At 32.3% G+C, this 22801-nt stretch overlaps 2 protein-coding genes across 8 annotated transcripts; one reads left to right on the forward strand and one right to left on the reverse strand.

Moving 5' to 3' along the window:
* Positions 1 to 886: 886 nt before the first annotated feature.
* On the reverse strand, positions 887 to 12766 carry LOC118442721 (putative Rho GTPase-activating protein CG5521). 6 transcript variants are annotated; one of them, XM_035868672.2, is made up of 24 exons: positions 12430 to 12766; positions 11323 to 11433; positions 11175 to 11192; positions 10840 to 11011; positions 8980 to 10712; positions 8759 to 8890; positions 8135 to 8347; positions 7638 to 7828; positions 7433 to 7531; positions 7068 to 7352; positions 6861 to 6986; positions 6624 to 6791; positions 6150 to 6206; positions 5674 to 5784; positions 5438 to 5596; positions 5160 to 5339; positions 4670 to 5033; positions 4442 to 4590; positions 4158 to 4333; positions 3580 to 4039; positions 3199 to 3485; positions 2979 to 3115; positions 2631 to 2756; positions 887 to 1709 (listed from the first exon to the last, which is right to left on the reverse strand). In XM_035868672.2, exons 1-24 carry the CDS (start codon positions 12533 to 12535, stop codon positions 1549 to 1551), a joined length of 5721 nt encoding a protein of 1906 aa, XP_035724565.1. In that variant the 5' UTR covers positions 12536 to 12766; the 3' UTR covers positions 887 to 1548. The 6 variants fall into 6 exon arrangements, with proteins under 6 accessions (XP_035724565.1, XP_035724562.1, XP_035724563.1 ...); XM_035868669.2 differs by having other exon boundaries at positions 8135 to 8365; XM_035868675.2 differs by having other exon boundaries at positions 1569 to 1709; positions 2578 to 2756; positions 8135 to 8365.
* Positions 12767 to 13502: 736 nt separating this feature from the next.
* Positions 13503 to 15831, forward strand: LOC146872253 (uncharacterized). 2 transcript variants are annotated; one of them, XM_085663988.1, is made up of 4 exons: positions 13503 to 13677; positions 13761 to 14001; positions 14128 to 14307; positions 15616 to 15831. In XM_085663988.1, exons 1-3 carry the CDS (start codon positions 13503 to 13505, stop codon positions 14252 to 14254), a joined length of 543 nt encoding a protein of 180 aa, XP_085520114.1. In that variant the 3' UTR covers positions 14255 to 14307; positions 15616 to 15831. The 2 variants fall into 2 exon arrangements, 1 of the variants encoding a protein (XP_085520114.1); XR_014983559.1 differs by lacking the exons at positions 13503 to 13677; positions 13761 to 14001; positions 14128 to 14307 and adding an exon at positions 14855 to 14975.
* Positions 15832 to 22801: the final 6970 nt, after the last annotated feature.

Genomic DNA, 22801 nt, shown 5'->3' on the forward strand with positions numbered 1-22801 from the left:
ACTGCACAGATTTAAAAGTGTCTTTATGCAAATAAACTATCAGACACTTATCATAGCGTAATCTAATTACTTAATAATTCATTATTTCTTTTTCATTTTTTTTTTTTCGTCATTTCATTATTTATTAATAGCATTGAATAGCATTAATACTTTTAAATATTATTACTAAGTTAATATTATTTATATATATATATATATATATATTAATATATATATATATATATTAAGCGATTACTTATTCGATAAATGTTGACTCTGTTATTCATTTTGCCAATATTTTTCTCATTATTTCTTTCTATTATATTTTTCATTTGAATTTATACAATATAGAAGTACTTACACGTGTTTGACATTACAAAAATTAAGCACCTCTGACTTTGGTATGAAAAAAAATATATTTTGTAAACAGCTTTTCATACTACCAACACTTTATTCTAGGCAATAATTTTCTAAAAAATGTATTTCGTTGAAATACATAAAAGTTAATTCAATTTTATTAAATCGTACAAAAAGAATCTGGAATGCAATATTTAAGAGCTTCCTAATATTCAAAATGCATATGAAAATAAAAAGTGCAAACGCCAAAAAAAAAAAAAAAAAAAAAAAGAAAAAAAAGAGAAAAAGAAAAAAAAAAGAAAAAAAAAAAACGAAGAAAACATTCATGGAATGTACGAGTTGTTTCTAGTAAATTACTGAATGAATAATAATTAATTTTTTATAGAATTTCACTTTAGAACAAAATTTAAAAATATTTTGCTAATAGTGAAACAATAATATCACTTTCATAAATAAAATATTACAATCTATTACTTTATTTATTTATTTATTTTGTTTTTTTTTATTTTTTTATTTTTTTATTTTTTTTTTTTTAAATAAAATTATATTATTTGCTTGTAGCGAAATTTTCTAAGAAATTAAATGATTATTCCAAAACTACATATTGTCATATTAGATTTCTTCAAGTATTTCACAATTTTACTTGAAATGCAATAAAAGATTTACATTGTATGAAAACATGTTCACTCAATATGCATGTACTTTATATAACTTGCTTATTTCAAATAGTCAATGAAATCAATTTGAGTAAGTTACTGTACAATTATTTCAGCTCGAACGTTAAGCTGATAAATATTTAAAGAAAATATACTTATCGTTATATCTATGATACAATATACTTTTTCTATGAAATTATTACGTAATAAATTAATATTTACTTGTTGCAACAAATAAGCAATATAATCTGTACAGTATGTGAAAATTAAACCTAAAGGACGGAAAACAGAAAACGTTAAACCTAATCAGATGTTCAATTCCAATGAAGTAAAATATTCAAGTTCAGTGTAATTATGTTTTACATTATATCCGATAGATGTGCTAAATATGAAAAATTTCTTTAACATTCTTTTGCTGATGCTAGACACCCATCCTATATTACTCTCTATTATCTATATTAATTTGAAAATTTCCATCACAATAAAATAGAACTTAAAAGACATACCTAAACCACCCCCATTGTGCTAACATTCTTCTTAAAAAATTAATGTCGAATTATTTGTATCTTGGACTATCCGGCGGTGTAGGCTGTGTATTTGTTCTCTGCTTTGGCCCACTTTTGAAAGACATCTTTTTAACAGGTCTTGGTGAAATTCCATGCAAAGCAGTATTTTCCTGAGCATCATTACTGAACCATACTCTGCTTCCATCAGAAGCTATAATCAATATGAACGAAATGAATGAAATTTCTCATATTTTTTTTTTATTTCACACATCAATTTAGAATAGAAACTAGAATGTATAATTAAAAAAAAAAAAAAAAAAAAAAAAAAGTAAAAGAAAACAAAATATTAGAAAAAAAAAAATATTCATAGAAAGATAAATGAGGAAAGAATTATAAATGAACGAGTAAAGTTAAAAAAAAAAAGAAAAAAAAGAAATAGAAAAAGAAAAGAAAATTCCATTGAAAATATATTTTCTTCATTTATACATTCTATAAGCTTTCCATAAATATTTTTCTTATATTTTCAATTACAAAAGTAAGAAGGAATAATTGTGCTATATGAAAGATTAATACAGACCAGAGAAGAAGAATGAATAATTGTGCAATATGAAAGATTAATACAGACCAGAGAAAAAGAATGAATAATTGTGCAATATGAAAGATTAATACAGACCAGAAAAAAAGAATGAATAATTGTGCAATATGAAAGATTAATACAGACCAGAGAAAAAGAATTAAACAGAGAGAACAAAAAACTTTTTTAATACTGATGAAATCACCACCTGATTAAGTCAACGATAGGGAAAATAAAGAAAATAAAGAACTTATTAAAGTATAAATTTAAATACAATATTTATAAAATTGTAAATTACTTTCATAGAGAGATAGAGAGAGAAAGAGAGAGAGAGAGAGAGAGAGAGAGAGAGAGAGAGAGAGAGAGAGAGAGAAAGAGAAGGAGAGAGAAAGAGAGAGAGACAAAGAAAGATGAGACAATAAAATCAGATAAAAGGGAGATCAGATAACTGTTCAATATAATACTGGAAGACAGCACAGAAATAATATTTAACTAATAATACTACCTTGTTGGATGGTGTTACAAGGTGGATGGGGGTTAGTGGACTGAATTAGTCACCTCTATTTGCACGAGTATCATTGCTTGTTGCCGAAGTACTGCGTAGACCAGAACGACCCTGATGCGAATCTATAAGTGCCGCTGCAAGGTTTGACGATGCTGTGGATTGCACGCTTGTTGTAGATCCTGATAGTATGATATTAATAATAATAATAATAAATCAAAATAATTGTCACTTTTCATGCTGTGTAATACCAATATGAAACTTTTTTTTTTCTTTCTCAAAATCATCATAATACTATTGTGTGACGCTATTAATGATAATAATAAAAGAAAGAAAGAAAGAAAGAAAGAAAGAAAGAAAGAAAGAAAAAAATGATCTTTGCACGCAATAAAATGAAAACTAACCAGATACAGAAGACGTTCCACTGAATGGACTTGCTGGTTGTACCGGAGAATAGACATTTGCGGTGAACTCTTCAAAAGTTGTAGATTCTTTATGATTCCTCATTACTGTGTCGATAGATCTTGCCCGTTCCTCATAACTGTAATATTTAGAATTATTTTTTATAATGCATCGTATATAAATTTTCATGTTTATAATATATTATTAATATAGCAAACATACTAATGTTGATATAATGTAAGGGTTGATCTCTTGGCTCTACTAGCAGCCAAAGCTGTGGTTCTAACTAAACCAGGGAGAACTTTGTCTTCAACGATACATTCATCAAACAATGGACCAAAAAATGGGATTTCTGGCTTTCTAGAAATTTGTATTCTATATAACTTATTGTGCAATGGATAAATAACTATTAAAACATCACAAAATTCTGTCGGTATGATATCTCTACGATAATCTCTCCAATGTTCTGACCAAACAATATGAACTTCATCATTGCCAAGATGTCGTGTCTGAAAATAAACTTAATATAATGCAACACCAATTCCTATCTCTTCGATTAATAAATATATTCGTTAATCTCGTAATATCTAATAAATTACACACCTTTTGTAATAAACTTTCTGGACTATCGGATGGCATTCTTGTTGCTACATGAAAGAGAACTTCGGTAAAAGATGTTGCAAAATAAGGTGCAGTTACACCGGATGCTTTTCCAGGCACAAGACCCCCAAGAAAACCAGTATGCGATTCAAGTTCAACTTCCCAAGCTAACCTGGCTACAAAATTTTCATACTCCTTACTAGCTGCTACATTGCTTAATATCGAATTTTTATCTTCTTGTCCCTGACTAACATAAATCACTGCGATCTTATGTGTCTCTCTAGAACGTTGACTATCAAGATTTCGTAATTCACGTAGAAGTTTTTCATTTTTAGTAAGCAAATGTAACTTTCTCCGTTGTTCCCAACCAGACAGGCCCAAATGAGAAAATAGAAGCCGGCAGTGATGAAACGGTGCTGGTGGTTGACGGCACGATGGTGGACTAATTGGTGTCGCACACATGCTAAAGGAACATGCATAACAAAGTTACGTTCCAACCAATAATAACATTATATTATCTAAATGATAATTTTTTTTTAATTTAATATAACAAATATATTATATATAATAAATATATTAACCTAATATGTTGACTCCAATTATTAAGATGTTCTTGTTCCGCATTTCGTTGATTTAAAATAGTTGCAATAGTTTCACTTTCAAGGTACAATCCATGCGGTGGATTAGCAGGTGCATTTAATGCTATTTCCGGATTACACAAAACTTCAGGACTCGTATGTCCTATATATTGAAGAAGCTAAACATATAAAGCATTTCAAATATAATTTGTCTCGTGATACATCAAAATGAAAAATTATAATGTATTGGACATACATATATATATATATATATCGCGTATACTTACATCATCTAAATTGTCCATATCACTTGCACCATTTGCAAATGTTGGCAAAATATGAGGCTCGCGATGCCTTATAGTGTGTCTCGAGGCGCAACTCTGTTGCGTTATAACACTATTCAATTCTTCTTTATGAGATTTTATACCCCAATCAACTAAAATTTATAATATCTAATAAATATAAAGATGATAAAAAGTTTGCAAATATAAAATGGATACAACAAAAGAGCTTACTTGATTTTGCAAATGGTGTTTGAAATTCATCGTCAATAAACGGTTGACTATACAAAATGGAACTATCCCAAGATGCTTTCCCTGCTAAATCTCGTAATAATACTCTTACTAAAGAAGGAGCCGTTGTTAAGCCAGCTGTAACTCCTCCTCCGGGTGCATCAAGTGCGGCTAATTCAACGAGGGACATTATAATTGAATTGGATAGCATTAATAATTGTATATTTGGTGCTTGAAAGATTGCAGAAGATAGCTCATCTCCTTCGATTCCTGGTACATCATCCAATTCAACAACTAAAGACGAAAGACGTGCTGCACCAATACCCATTGGAAAGTGACCCAGATGATTAATCAAATGCATCATTACCTGTCAAACGAATTCGTTTATATATATATATATATATATATATATATATATATATATATATAAATTGCTCTCAAATAAATAAATAAATAAATAAATAAATAAATATATACATATATATATATTTACCATTTTTGCTGCAAGCTGAACCGAATGAACATTACCACGATGAGGAGACTTTGCACATATTTCATCTGTTAAGTTATCCAAAGTGACATCGGGATCAAAATCATCATCTTCATCTTGATGACATTTATTTGTTTTTGGTGGATCTTTTCCTCCTTTATTTTGTGCTATGTTATCTAAAACCTAATTATATATACATATATATATATATACAAAAACTTAATAACATCTACAAAGTATTAAATGTACAATTTTCGATATCAATTGCTTTCTTTACTAACTGTGAATAATGTCATTAAAAGTGGTTTTCCTTGATATACACGTAATAATACAGTTGGACCCAAATTCATAGCCCATTCTCCTAAACAAAATATCATCGATATAGTTAATGGGCCACGCCTTTCTCGTAGAGTCATACGACCAAGAGTCTCTGAAAGGACCTATAAAATTTTAAATGTAGTATTATTATACAGTCATTTTTATACTACAAGTAATATATTCGATATAGAGATCATACATGTGTGATTTTGCATGGTACATTAGGATACAATTCCAATAAAGTGTCCGCCTTGTCGCACAAAAGTAAAAGGGAATCGCATGCTACCTGAGCAACTGTCACATGTGTAGCCTGAAAAAATATATAATAAAAATATTATGTGATCTTTTATTCTGAAAAAGAATTAACATAAAATATTAGTAATATATAGAAAATAAGTTATAAATTATTTATATAATATTAAATAAGCTATAAATTATTTATATAATAAATTAAAAATAATTATTTATATAATAAATTAATAATAAATATAAAATAAATATAATAAATTGGATATTCAATTAATAAACACATAAAATATAAAGTTTTTGTGCAATGCACCATGCAAGGATGACAAAATCTTGATAAACATAGATACCAGTCAATAGAAAAATACTGGAACACCACACAATAAGACCACAATTGTACGTCCTTAAATATATATAAAAGAAAACTACCTGATCTATTAAAGGAAAATAGAAACCAGTCTTGAACCGCTTGATCCTTTGCATCTGCTGTCAATTAAACTTGATGGAACAGATATCTACTTACATGTTATTATCTTATACCTACTACAATTAATATATATATATTATATATTTATTACGTATATACATATATATATTAATTGTAGTAGGTATAAGATAATAACATGTATAATAATAATAATAATAATATATATATATATATATATATATATATGTATATATATATGTATTACTAAATTTATATGAAAACATTCTTTATACATTCCTTTCTTTTTTATCAGTCAAAGCATATTGTGTGAATATCCATTTGCAAGCAATTAAGATCTGAATAATTACTTTTAGCACATGCATAAATAATAATGATAAAGTTTAAAATCTATATAAAACTATTTCATCACCAAAACAAAGTTTTTATTTGATTATTATAAAAAACTATTAACTCACCCTAAGCGCAAGAAGAAGAACAGTAACAGCCTCTGGAATTCGTGGATGTTGATTTTTACAAGATAATTCTCTGTACGCAAACATTGCTATGCTAGAAAGGGCTAAACATCTTGCTATTCCAGTTGGTTCGCGTCTACAACTTCTCAGAAGAATATTCACTACATGTTCCTACAAATTTAACTGTATTATATATCCTAAATGATCATAATATAATTTTAAAAATTAATTTGAATATACCTTTGCATCGGGGCATACTATTGTTAAAATATCAGATCCATTTGGTTGTAGCACAGGTAATTTAGCTATGGTTGCAGGTAATGATAATAGCGAACCGATTATAGAGACAGCTTCCGTTCTGGGTGCCTTAAATAATAATAATAATTATTATTATTATTATTTATATCTGCAATGTATACGTGTTTATTAAAATATATAAATAAGTACCTCGACATCTTGACTACTTAGTATTACATTAGCGGCATGGATATAATCCAAAATAAGAAGACTAGAACCAGGTAGATTTAAACTAAATAATCGAGGCCCAGTATATTTGACTAATACATGGAGTACTTTACTATCGTTGCTAGCAATGCCATTATGAACAGCACGATAAAAAAGATTCAAATGCTGTTTTGGTAAATTTATATCCAAAGGTTGAACAGTCAAGAGGCATATAAGGCGATAAGCGGCTAATTTGCCTACTTCATATTGAGCTGGTAATTGTATTGCCTAAAATAAGGAATGCTTATATTAATGAAAACATACTCATAGAAATATTTATACACGCCTACATGTATATATGAATATACCTTAAAACACCATGGAGCAATAACTGTTAAAGGTGGAATAAGTTCTGGAGCAGGAGGTGTTACTTGATTGTCCCCAGAGATACCTTGATTTAAGCGAATCTATGAAAATTAAAATACCTATTTGTATAAAATGATTGTTGTTGTTAGCTTTACAAAAAGAAAAAAAAAAAGAAGAAGAAGAAGAAGAAGAAAAGTGAAAATGTACCTTTATAAGAGTTTGTGTCAATTGTACAAGATAATCCATAACTTGACCATGTAATATTGGATCTTGAATATTATTTACATCTCCCAAAGCAGATAACATTCGCCTCCATAATACAACAGCAACATCTGGTAACCATCCTCGTACTCCACCGCCTGCCATAACAGATCTTCTTTCTGTTATATCATTTGTATCTGTAAAATATAAGATCATATAAATATTATTATCTTCAAGATATATTATACCTCTATTACTCTTCTAACTTTTGTCATTCCTATAATGGATAATAAACAAATTAATGCATAGTAAGCCAAATGATTAAAATTTAAATCAGCGTAATGCAATCTAGCTCTTATCTTGTAATAATGTCAAAAATGTAATGCTATCTTGATTGATGAAATATATATCTAAAATTTGATTAATAAAAACCTCGTTGTACTCTAGTAAACAAAAATGTATGTCGAATGTAGACAACATATAATGAGAAGGAAAATACGTACCAATACTGCTGCCATCAATGTTCTCTATTTGTATTGGACTATCTTTATTGCTGTCAACGCCACTGCTTGGTGTTGGAGAGGGACAACGTGGAGATGGTGGTTCACTATCAACTATGACAATGCTATCCAATGATTTAGCACGTCTGTTTGGTAGCATTTTTCCAGTTATTGATGATGTAGGACCACTTGATAGTAATCGTGCCATATCTTGCTCTATAGATAGGGGAAGTACTGCACGCGAGGAAATTATTTACACTTAATACAAAAGCCACAGACACTATGAAGGTTATTGATATTTGAATAGATTGTATTTCTGCTACTCCAATTCAGGAACAGTTCGTATATGATGAATAAATTGAAATTAAAAAGGAATATATAAATGTGAATCATTATTATGAAAGATGTCTACTAATAACAGAAATAAAGTAGCATGATGTCTGACACAAAAAATAGTTATTTTTAACTTAGTGTGAGTAGTAAAGCAACAAAAATATAAAGTTATAAATAAATTGCACACAGTATCAGTAACATAGATGGCACTACTAACAGAAGAACATGAAATTTGAACTTTATAAACAAAAATCACTCAACATAATTATTTGTATTATTAATTTTTTAACTCACCAGGAACACCAGTATGTACAGTATGAGTTCGACTTCTATGAAACTTCGTACGAGCTTTTCCATTATAAATAGTGTTATCGCTTGCACTGCGTGGTAACATTCGTCCTTTTCTTAAATCTCTTAATGGATGGTCTATTACAATCAATATAATATGATTAATAATTATTGTTCGTAAAAAAACTCATCGATATAATAAAAAGATTATGCAAATGAAATTGTACCTGTTACATTTTCTTTTGATGTAGCATTATTCTCTTGATCAATACTTCCTTTACATGGTGGCTGAACACTTCCTATCGACGCAGCACGACTTCCAACTCCACGACGTCTTTTTGTTTTTTGTTCACTTAATCTATCTAATGGTAGATCATTTAAATCTAAATTATATACATGCCTTGCAAGTACTCGTGTTAAAGTATCCAATGTTTTTGCCCATTCTCGAATTAATTCTTCCCATTGCGTCAAAGAAGATAGTACTTCTAAAAACTGATCCCAAAGTTGAGTAGATATCACTACATTTAAATTGGCTTTTATCCAAGTAACAATCAAAGTTTGAAATATAGCAGGTGCTAATTTGCCACCAATTGTTTCATGGTGTTTGCGACGAGATGAATTTTCACTCAGTACTAGCGACGTAATTTGAAGAAGTACTCTGAGCAATTGCTCCCACGTTGCAGGCTCCAATCTTGAATGCATGACAACATATCGATAAACATTCAAAACTCTTTTACAACTATCAGTTTGTTCTTCTATTAAAGCTGCAGTTGAATTTAAACCTGAATATTCAAGGAAAAATACATGTGATGCTTGTGTAATAAATACTTGGAGTACATTTTGTAATCCTGCTCTTATAAACAAATTTTCCCTATGTATAGCACCTAAATATGAATCATTTCTCAATCTAGTTTGACGAAAATTTTCGGATGGACTCTTATCTGTCTCATTAGAATCTTTTTTCAGACTATCATCATAGTCTCGTTCTTTATGTCCATCCAAAGGTTCTAACATAAATGGTGGTAATTCATTCATTTGTATCCAATCCTTATATACAGCTATAGCTTTTCTTATTGCTCCTGCATGACTGAAATCTAAGAGAAATGCTTGTCTATAAAGTTCATGAACAAAATTAACATTATCTCTATTTCCATAGAGAACTTCTCTGACTAAAGTAACAGCTGATATAGTGTTATCTTCTTGATTTTGATTATCGTGTTGAGATAGTGTAGATTCAGGTGAAAGTAAATTCGAATCACTCGAATGTTGTGTAACTGAAACGCGACGTAGCTCTGACTCTGGATTTTCTTCATTGGGTGTTGTGCTTTGTGGGAGATGTGTAAAAAGACTATCTTTTCTTGCAACATGAGTAAAGTTTGCGATCCATTTGATTAGTGCAACTTTACAAAGAACATAATTATTCTGACTTTGATTAGTTGGCTTTCTCATTGTAGGCAATTCTAAATTAGGCTTATATAAAGAAAAATTGTCATCAAATTCTGGACATATATAACGGAGGTAAGTTGCTTTAAAACGTTCTAATAAAAATTGAAATGTCTTGTGCTGCCTCGTTGTTTTATCTCTCCATTCTATTTTGACTACTTGTGTCACCATGAACTCCAATAATGCTTCTAAAAATCTAACAGTCTCATTGTCTAATGGCTTTTCTCCTCCTTGTGGAGGTAAAATAGGTCCACCATCTACCTGACTTATCGGACCCTGATTTGAACCATTATCATGAAAAATACTCTGTATCACTTGTGCATCATAAAAGTCTCTTTTCTCTTTCTCATCAGATGTGCTTGTTCTCGTTGATTTATCTTTTTTGTTATCAATTTTACGTTCACACTTATAGTGCAAAGATTGTGGTGGTGGAAAGCCTGGGACCAAACAGGCAAACATTTGATGGATATGTTCAGGAGCATTTTCACCCAGTGCTTGATACCATAAAATAAAATACCTAAAACATATAAACATATAAACATACATATATATATATATATATATATATATATATATATATATATCTGTTTTACAACATTATCTTATATTTGTACATAATCTTATCTAAATTATAAAGTCTTCACCTTATGGCCTGCCTACGAAGTTTCCAACTATTTCCAGGATGTAATAACTTTTGTAGAATTCTTGCAAGACTATGACATTGCCATCGTCTATTTAAGAGTTCAGGAAGAAGAGTTAAAACTTTTTCTAATAGATGTAATACTTGCTCTAATTCTTCTCTATGTGCCTTGTGTACTAAAAATAAAGTTTAACATAAGTTTAACATTTGTCATCCAGAATTCATATAATTTGTTACTATTTAATCCAAAAACTATATATATATATATATAATATAATATAATATAATATTTATCGATATAATGATAAAAAATAATATCATTTCTAATATTTAACTTACCGATATGAAAGGAAAGTTCTGTCAGCATAAGAGAAAAGAATTACATTTAACACAATTAATATATGAAAATTATTTGTAACAAACAAGTACAATTAAATAAGACTTTTAATGTATTGCCATGTAATGTAATAATTTAATGCAATCTTACCACGCTGTCGTAGATTGGCCTCAGCCGACACAAAGCAGTCATATAATATAAAATAAACATGACTAAAATTTCCTTCAAAAAAGCCTTTTGCTTCGTCCGTATCAACATTTTCTAAAAAAAAAACCATATAACTTAATGTTAATCTTATTATATTCTGAATCTTTAACAAAGATTGTATTTATAGCAATGATATATGTTACAAAGTGGTCTAAAAATATTTTAACCAGTTCTGGAATTCCAATACAGATGAGTATACAATATTATCTGTATATAATGAAAGTGTAATTTTAGCTGGAAGTAGAGGCCACTATGAGTTGGTCGATGTGGTCATGTGGTTTTGTGATTAGATACCAACTACTTGCAACGTAGTATAATTACAATATATCATAACTATGTATTATATTTTTTTATTTTGAATAAACACCAAAATCAATCAAGATTATATGAATCTGATTATATATATATATATATATATATATATATATATATATATATATATTATATATTATATATAGATTATATATATTATAATATATAATATATATATTATATATAGATTATATATATATTATAATATAATATATATATATATATATATATATATATTACAACATCATATAAATATAATAAATCCTTGAATAGTAACATTTTATTCGTCGAGCAAATCTTATTGATCGAAAAAAGTAAATGATGTAATAATAGTATAACTGATATAATACAGTAACTTCGATAACTTTAATAAATATTCATTTGTTATAGAGTAAAACTTAAATACTGAGAATATTCGCCCACTCCTTTTCTTTCTTTCTCTCTCTCTCTCTCTCTCTCTCTCTCTCTCTCTCTCTCTCTCTCTCTCTCTCTCTATTTATCTATCTATCTATCTATCTCTATCTACCTACCTACTTATGTATCTACTTACTACTATCTAACTACATATTTGTCTGACTGTCTTATTCTATTCATTCATCTCTCTCACTCTCTCTCTCTCTCTCTTTCTCTCTCTCTCTCTTTCTCTCTCACATTTACTAAAGAGACAAGTAAATTTTAAGGTATGACCTAAACAGTGACATAAGCAAAGTTCGACGTTCGAAGATATTGAAAGCTCACCTAGGACAATTTTAAGATGTTTAAATCGGGTCGCACTGTCCTTTTTAACATCCTGAACTTTGAGTGTTGACTTTTTGACGTCTACATGAAGTTTTTTACCGAACATGGTTCAATGCGAGCCGTAGCCGGCCGCGGATGCAGAAAATACCATTGAGGGTAAACGAACAAATCCTCATCGATAAAGATCCAACTAACTATACACTCTAACCATCTCGAAGCCTCGAAAAAGCGCGGCACCTCTATCACGAAACGCCGTCACGATTTTTACGAATACGTATAACTATCATCAGATGTACGTAGCGGCCATCTTGATGTCCACGGCGCGCACTCTTCATAACCTGTCGGGGCAATGACATCATACTTTAGTCGTGTCAATATTTTTCACTTCTTTATCCCGAATATATTTCAAAAGATCATACTAAATTTCTATCAATGTATTACAATAATAAAATACTTTTACTATCTTTTACCTTAGTTTTATAGTTATTTGCGTTCATCCTGACGAGACAACGAATTTTTTTTTAAATATTACCGCTACCAAACTGTTTTATCTACTGACGTTATGTCAATAACATCTTATTGAATTTCATTAAAGAATTCTATTAATCCATAATATGTTTTAAATCTAAGAATTCAATAATAATTACAAATATCAATGTAAATATAAGATAAAAATTGTCGTTGTATCACCGATGACACGTCGAATTCATTTTTACTACGCAATTGAAAACAAGCTTGATGGCGCTCCTTGTTTATTCTTGATGTCACATGAAAAAGCGTTAAATTGTCAATTATATTCTTTTAATTTAAAATCAGTGTGTTCTATTATTAAAATAAGATTTGATTTCTCAAATTTATATATACCACATAATGTGTCCATATTAATTATATTAATTAAAAAATCATAAGTGGGATGCAACTTTACCGACGTCGAACTACACCGATCAATAATCGAAGTCACTAGCGACCAATTCACACTTATTCTTTCGATATTACAATTTTTCGATTATCGAAGGGGAATCATTTCGATAATCGAAATTGAGACATAATAATAGGTAACGGAATTTTGGACGATGTCGACACCGGGACGATTAAAATTACGATCAAAAAATAGAATTAAAGAAAAAATAAATAATAATGAATTAATATTCGAACAAAGTATTAACGTTCAAGAACAAGAGAAAATAAAAGAATTATGGAAGTTTTTAGATTTGCAATGTGATTTGCAACCATTCAAACCATTGCAATGTACGTATCGTTTGCTTTAATATTAATTTCTTACAATTTTCCAATATTTTCTTGATAAATTTTTGATATTGAATCTGAAATAGCAAGAAGTAAATTATCTTTATGTTCCTCCAAACCTACTCGTCCTTACGATCCTTTCGAAAAATCCGAACAATTTGTATGTGATAAAACTTCTATTTTAAAATCAACATCTTCGTCCGACGAAGATTTAGATAAAAAAAGGATTTGGTATCATGGCTTACGATTTTTTCAAAAAATTGGATTAGACAAGGCTGTCCTCTTTAAAGACAAATGTAAATTCTGTCTCGCGGAAAAAGATATTGAGTGAGTTTTAAAATATATATATATATATGTGTGTGTGTGTGTGTGTGTGTGCGTGTGTGTGTGTATGTGCGCGTGTCATTAATTAAATAATTTTATAATTAAAGATTTACGTTTCCAATTTCACAGGGAAATGAATACGGATTATACCGATACAATATCTCAAACGTACGATGAATTAAAAGCGGAAATGGCATCTTTCGAAAAACGATTAGCAATACGTGAAATGGAAAATTTGAATATTCGAAAAAATTAATCGACGGTATTTTAATTCATATGGAAGCAAATTCTTCGTGAAGAAATTAAATAGTATGTATATATAAATTATATCAAATCTCGTAATACGTAAACGCTTAATAAAACTAATTTAATATTAATTATCCCATCTATATTAACTCTATTTTCATCATGGATAAACTGTAAATACGCATACCTGATTGCTTGATTACTTAACATTCAATGAGATAAAATCAAAATAGAAAAATAAAAAAGAAAAAAAAAAAACGATAGATGATCCAAAGATTTTAGGATTGCGTCTATTAAATAAGAAGGAAGAGTGATAGAAAAAGAAAAGGGTTTACCGAGAAAAGAGAAAGATAAATAGAAAGAGAATGATGGAGGGTTAAAGATAGAGAGAGAGAGAGAGAGAGAGAGAGAGAGAGAGAGAGAGAGAGAGAGAGAGAGAGAGAGAGAGAGAGCGGAAAGTAGAGGAGAGGAAAAGCAGTCTCGTTGACGGAGATTCGACGAAGCAGCGATGTTTAATCGGTGTTGGCCCGCATCAGGTTGATCGAGGACCCCCCAGTCGGGTGTTTGAGGACGACGACGGCGACGTGAGGCACACACTGTGGGGTACCCTGGAGCACACCGTTGGGGTGGGAGAGGAAAGGACGCGAGTAAAAGCGAGGAGGGTACCCGGCTAGAGGCTACGCTGTGCCGATGAAGCGAACAATGGAGGCGGGATGCTCATTTGTCTGCGGGTATTGTTGTTCACTCGGCCGGAAACACGAGAGCTCCGTACTCTCTCTCTCTCTCTCTCTCTCTCTTTCTTGCTCCCTCTCCTCCCTTTGTCCTTCACTCTCCATGTCTCTTCCTCTTCTTCTCTATATTTCCTTCATCCTAATTCTCTTCCTTCTCCTCCTCGTCTACCTCCACCTCTTCTTTCTCTCCTTCTCATTCGTTAGTTCCATCTCTTTATCTATCTTTCTTTTTCTCAAAAAAATCACTCCAATTCCTTCTATCATTTCCCGTATTCGTTGTACCTCTACAACCAAATATAATTCATCATATCGAAAACAACGTTATAAATGTATTAATATTTTTTGTTTATATATTTAATAGTTTGTTACTCGTTTTATTTAACTTTTTTTAACATTTGTATTTAACAGATTGCATTTGTGTCATGTATGTATTAAAAAAGAAAAAAATTATAGTCATATAAATATATTTCCGTAAAATGCAAACACAACTCTATACCTCATCACGTTAATATACAAACATGGAGCACATTAAATTGATATTGATTTATGTTTAAATTTCTGATACAATACGAAAATCATTTTGATTGGATGGCTCTATAAAACACGAATAAAGATCGTTTGATGTTTTTCCGATTTTTAGAAAGATTGCGCGTGGACCATTTTTCGAAGTAGTTTAAAGAGCAACGTTGGACAAAGGTGATCAGAAGATCCTTTCGATAGAGAGACGAAGGCTCTTCCCTTGTGCGAGTCTGCGTTCGATGACCACCGATGCGGACAGTAGCCATCTTGAAAACAGGGTCCCGTTTCGTGGCTTCTTCTTGGGAAGATGTGCTTGTATTTGTTCGCGTATATATAAGACGAGTGTGCAGAAGAGAACAAGAGAAAGAGAGAAATGATAGATAGATAGATAGAGAAAGAGAGAGAGAGAGAGAGAGAGAGAGATAGAGAGAGGTAGACGGTGAAACACGGCGAGAGGATGTGGGGGTGCATTCTGGCTCATTGGGCAGATGAACAAATTCGTCATGACGTACCCGTGGATTACGTGCAGGCCCACGTTGGTCCCCGAACTTTGGGGCCCTGTGCATCAAAGAATGGAAGGAGAAAATCAGGGTGGAGGAGACACGTCCCCTGTCTTATCTTCAATATCTTTTCTCTCTCTTTCTTTCTCTCTCTCTCTCTCTCTCAGTTTCTCTTTTAAGCTTCCTTCTTAACGGCTCATCGAACACACACCGACTACATTTATATACGCATACCTTGTATGAATTTGTTTGTAAATTACATATCAGGATATTGAACTTATTTTTATTAGTAATTTACTACTGATAATTACGATTTAAAACATAGACCTACTATAAAAAGAATAAATTTCAAATAAACAATGATGCAATGAATTACATACAAATTATAATATCAGGTTCGATCCTTTGAGGATCGTTATATCTTTTAATAACGTTTGAAAAATATGATATCAGACCTTATAGTTGCATTCATTCGCCGGATGTTATTCTTTAATTAATACGTGCCTTATCGATGCTTGTAGATACTTTTTGTTCGCTATACACTGATGCCACACATTGGAACCCAATGCTTTCTTATTCAGCAACATAATCAGAACCTTCGACGAATTCGATCCTTCAAAGAAAGAACGATCGATGATCGGACATAACGCGAATTAATAGGTTAAGATATTTAAAATATTTTGTTGTAAAAAAAAAATAAAAAGAAAAAAAAGAAAAAAAAAAAAATTAAATAACACATTGTGGTTATCACAACAATTTACAAAGTCTCAGAGGAGAAGAGGAAATCATTTAGCCTACTTGGACAATTTGTCATGTAAATTCGAACTTAGCATGATTACACGGCTTGACGATCGGCCTCGCAGCGGTTTATGAAGTTAGGCCACGTTATATTTTCGCTCGAACGATCACGATCGATATTTTGATCCATATATATAGATCCGATGGGATCATGCCAGATGGCCTATGGGATATCGAACGGAGGAGCCCATTATGATGAGACCGCTCGAGCATCCGTAATGAAATTAAAAATTAAGAAGGGGAGACAGAGACCACCGGTCAAAAGATGGACTATAAAACCCCACCCGTTTTTGCTTGGAATACTTGAGAGAATTTTCCAGGAATACCGATCGTTCATCTTTTTTATTTTTATGTATTTTTTTGATAATTTCTTTTCTCTCTTCTTTTTTTTTTTTTTTTTTTAAATACGAGCTTCCTTCATCTGTCGAGTTCTTTTCTTCTTTCTTTCATATATTTCGTAAAAAGAACTAACTCATTTTGCATATCAAATTTTTTTTTCACGTTTCATCAACCAATTCACGAGGATTGAGGACCTAACAGCAACTTCAGTAAATTAAGGAAAATGTGTCGTGCGTATAAAGAGGAGCGGTAGTAGTCGTCTTATGCGACTCCTCGGTGACTTAGCCAGACGGAACGAATTATTCTAATTCGTTCTGTATTCGGACTGGCGCGTCACTAGGAAACGTCCATTAGACTCTCTTAGACGTAGCTAACCGGACCTAGACAATGAGTTAATTAGCAAATGGCGATTCTCACAATATGTAATCACTGAAAGGAGTAATTTATCTTTGGTTCCTTGGCTAGAAAACGAGATAGATTTTATCTAATAATACATTTACATTGTTCTTACAATTTAACGATTTAACATTTAAATGTAACATTGAAAAATAATATTGGTTTTATAAAAAAAAAAAAAGAACAATTGAAAAACTTTAAGTGACAATATTAACCCGATGCATATCAATTGCAATTTAATATTTTCTTTTCTTTTTTTTTTTTTTTTTGGAAAAAGATTGCCTAGTTCAAAAAAGAAAAGAAAAGAAAAAAAAGAAAAAAGAAAAGTGCAATAAGCGAGAAGTTTGGTCACGTCGTCGTTATGCCGTTCGTTCGAGAGAGGAAGTGGACGACGGGTGGAGGGTCGAGGGACAAGTTAAAGTATTAAGTAGCCGTCGCTGCGTCCGCTGTCAGTCTCCGCTCTAATTAATTGTAATTGACGGCCGCGCGAAGCCTCGCACATTGCTCGCACTGTCCTCCCTCTACATCTCCTCTACCACCTTCTACTCGTTGAGCACCATGTCGTACTGCATAATCGTCCCTAGGAGACCTTCTCTCTCTCTCTCTCTCTCTCTCTCTCTCTCTCTCTCTCTCTCTCTCTCCTCTCAATCTCTCCCTCTCCCTCTCCCTCTATATTTAAAAATCTTTCCTAGATCATCAAGAAGAGAAAAGAAAAAAAGAAACTTCAGCGATACCGATATTCTTATCAATTTGATCAATCAATATCTCTTTAGGATTCCTTTGTTAAATAATATCTTAAAGTTTACGATAATTGGAAATCGTTGTATGTACTCTCTAACTTTTGTATTTATTTTAAGGAATATTCGATGGAAGATCCCTCGAAGAAATTATAAAGAGGAGGCAAAATCGATGGCAAAAAAGAAGTAAATGATGTAACTGGTCGCCCAATTTGCATGATTAGCACTGGCCCTCTTTTTTCTCCGCTTCGGTTAGCCGGTTCGCATCAACGGGCCACGCGCTAGATACTTGGATTCTCACGGTACGTACGCCAATTGGAGTCAACTCATCTAAATACTCTCGTACTACCCACCATTGTCGTTTTCTACAAGCGAGTACAGACCTATTATGTAACTCCTGCGAAAGTGTCGACAAATTTGCCCTGCATTCATCAATTTGTACTATAAGTCTCTCGTAAATTCCACGTTTGGAATTTTTCATTTATCTGGGACATTCTATTTTTAGGGTTATACACAAGCGATTTATCGATTGGATATGTAAGAGAATGTATGTTGACGATAAGAAAAAGAGAGAGAGGAAAAGAAAAAAGGAAGAAAACAAGAGAAAGAACCAGCTAGAAAAATGAATGTACGAGAATGCTTGTAATTCTATAAGTCTAGGAAACACTAGGTAAATGTGTAACAAACGTGGATTTCTTTCGGAGACGGTTGTTTCCCAACGGCAAAGGAACTTGGGAAAAAAAATTCGAGGCGAGGTGTACGGGAAAGAGAGGAGAGTGAGTTGGACCACGTGGAGTACGATTTCAGTGGTTGACACGCACGCGATATGGCGCCTGGCGATGCACACAGCATTAATAGCACCTGCAAGTACAAACGTACTGTAAAAACATGTACCTGCATAGGTGACTCTTTCTCTCTCTCTCTCTCTCTCTCTCTTTCTCTCTCTCTCTCTCTCTCTCTTTCTTTCTCTCTTTCTTTCCCACATACACAGTCATTTGCATTCTTCAACGTGCCTATGGGACAGAGTATTTTTTGCGAGTTTCGTGGATGTGCACGTATAATGCATGCAATCCGGACACATAGAAAAAAATATACACAGAAACGAGCGTGAGCCCGCGCGCGGGTGTATGTATTGGTATATGTATGCGCGACCGACGAAACGGAGCTTCAACGTAATGATATGGTTTTCGGTTTCTGTATTGAAATACGATTCTCAGTGGGGTAGGTCACGCCGCACTGCTAACACCCAGAATGTGTTTGTACTTACGAACGTATAAATACACGTAATACATATAACATAAATACAGCGTGCTGATGTATAAATGTTGTAATTTATCCATAGAAGAATAATGTCCTTCGATTTTTATTCGGTTTCTTATTAAAATGGAAAATCCTTACGAGATCAAAAAGCTTCTATTCGTTTGTATATCTAAGATGAACGTGATTGGATAATAATCGTTTCTATTATTTTTCAAGAAATTTGAAAGAAAGTATTTTGATATTAATAGTATCGGATTTTAAAGAATATTAATAAATGGAATTATTCCGTAACTAATATAAAAATTAATAGTCGAGAAAATTGACTATTATGAAGAAAAATATCCCGCTTAATATCAGCATACTTACAAATAGTTTAATCTATATTCATGGATCAGGTGGTAAGTGCCATCATCACGTTACAAAGTTGTCCTTTCGACGGTTACGAGGCAATGAGTACCGGTGCACCGCTTTAATTCTTGTCTAGGATTACGAACAGCCAACGATCGACTCTCGATAATCACTCACCTGACACTTCGACTTAAGTGCTCCTTATCCTTGTGTATATTTTCTTCCGTTCTTTTAAAGATATTTGTTTTCGTTCAATTCATTGCTGTTTCCTTTTTTCTTTTCTTTTCTTTCAAATTACACATAATTATGCATATGATAATAAAAGCTATCACTTTTATACGAGATACATAAGTACGTACAAAAACCTGGATTGTATTGCAATTTATAAACGTAAAACGTCCCTTGTTGTGTTCTAGCACATACATTTTTTACCGTATAAAAATTATAACCAGGAAATAAGCATAAAATAACATTTGTATCCTTACGTATTAGATTGATCCGTCTAAAGGATTATTATAATTCTATCGGAATGTCAAATCTTATCGGATAATTTCTTGTAAAGCGGCATTAAGTCCTACGTCAACGACAATTGAATAGGAGACTCACCCCTAAAGGCGAAGAAGGGTACCGCGTGGCCGCCCTTCTAACCTCGACAAAATGACGTGTCCCATTGGACGGCGTCTCGACCAATCGTGCTAACGAAATTCTATGGTGTCTACTGGCGTTAGGGGAGGGAACTCAAAGGAGAAGACCATCGACATATGTTTCATGAATTATAGTATGTACGATTCGATTTATATATGATCCTATGTGACAATAGAGTCTGGAAATTATCTAATCAAAGATGATATTGAAACGGTTTTCTATTCATCCGATAAATAATACAATTCAATAATAGCAATACCAAACTCATTTAATAGTAGTTAATAAAAGTTTCTCCCATCTGTAAACAAAGTTATTATCTTTTTTCTTTTTCTTTATTTTTATTTTTATTTTTATTTTTAATATTGTATATTAGGTGAATGATCATTCGGAATTTCGTTGTGACATTAATGAAAAGTTCCAAGAAAGATGAACAAAACTGTTGCTCAAAGTCGAACGATCGGAACGTTGAGTAGGCTAGGTCGAGGGTGTACTTAAGTGTACGCACGAAGGGTTCTCGTCCTTATCTCCTATATAAATCGCTATATAAAAGCAATTCTAGGCTGTAGGAATTCGATTCATAAATGTCAAGGATCAAAACGAACGGTTCTTTACTAGTTCTCGCCTTTATTGTCCTACACCCTCCCTATCGTATACGTGAAAATCATCGTGTATCACCGATGGTGTCTGGTGTATTATAGAATGGCGCGTGTGCGAGAGGGAGGGAAAGAAAGAAAGAGAGAGAAAAAAAAAGAAAAATAAAGGAAAAAAAAAAAAAGAAAGAGAAAAAGGGCTGCGAGCTCGAAGGGTTTTATCTACCGATTCGATCGGTAGTTACTTAGCACTTCTCCGACGCTCGTTCGATCCTTATCGGTAGCTCGCGAGCCGGCCCTGCCCCCCTAGTTGCCCCGTTAATTTATTGCGGGACCCTGCGGAAAAGGGCTGACGGCTCCACTGCATCTGCATCTTCCTCCATCCCTTTCCATCGTCATCCAGACATACATCGGAAGGTCTACCGACCTTACCCACCACGACGTTCTTTCTCTCTCTCTCTCTCTCTCTCTCTCTCTCATATCGCTTAGGATAGATAGTACCGATAAAATGACAAAAATAAATTAATTATTATAAAGGATTTTTCTATTTCTGAGAATAGTAGAAAAAAAACTTACTGTCAAGTTATTAATAATTTTCTTATGAAATTCGTATAATATATTTTCTCTCTCTTTCTTTCTCTCTCTCTCTCTCTTTCTCTCTTTTTTGTCATTCTAATTTTTTTCAGATACAACCGTAGTCTAACGTACATCAACGACCAACCGACTGGTTGATTTTATTATGGCGGAAGCGTCGAACGGGATCCAATTATTTGTGAGATTCGATTACAAAATACAACAATGCGTTTTACGCGTGGAGAAGGAGGAGGAAATGAAGGAGGAGTAGAGCGTGGAGAAGAAACAATGTATATAGGAGAGGGCTGCGATGGTGGTGGCAGTGTCGGCGGGGACGCACTCGGAGGGATGTGTAAGGTGACACCTCTCGGACAGGTCTGGCTTCTCGTCAAGAACCCGTCCGAGATAATCATATTCATAATTCGCGAGTTCGCGGAACATTCTACGTGCACCGAGGTGAGGAAGAATGTCCGCGGCGGAAGGTGACAGATATCTTGACTTCCATGCCGACACGGTAGAACGCACCGTCTTTGTAAACTAATTTTATCTTTCTTAGGTACTTCGGATAGAATTAAAAACGATACTCAGATACGCACAACTTTAAGTAACTAAATAGAAGTAAACAAAGGATAAAGGAAAATTTTTATTTAAAGATATATATATATATATATATATATATATATATATATATATATATTGTTATACTCAACAACACGTTTTAATGAAAAAGAACAATCTGAGTCACAATCTGGGTGTTTAGAAATGGCCTTTAAAACTGCAAGTTCATTATGAACTTCTTCAAGCCAGCTCGTAATATACACACGTACATACACACACATAAATTTATATATATATATATATATATATATATATATAAATGCAGGATCTTTTGGAATAAATTTGTGCTGCAATCGAAAGGAATAATTGAAATGATTATATTAGTAGGGACGATTGTATAGTAGACGAAGGTAAGAGACAGTGACAGGATAGAATGATGGTGGGGCCAAAGAGTAAAGGAACTCAGGAGTAAGGCCCAGGCGTACTCCAGCTTGTCTACCTACCACGTGCAGACTCGAAGAGAGAAAGAGGCACGTTGAAGAGATGTTATAGAGGAGGGATAG

The sequence above is a fragment of the Vespa mandarinia genome, chromosome 24 (genome assembly GCF_050613455.1).
Source record: "Vespa mandarinia isolate Hongniang chromosome 24, ASM5061345v1, whole genome shotgun sequence".
Classification (NCBI taxonomy): Eukaryota; Metazoa; Arthropoda; class Insecta; order Hymenoptera; family Vespidae; genus Vespa; species Vespa mandarinia.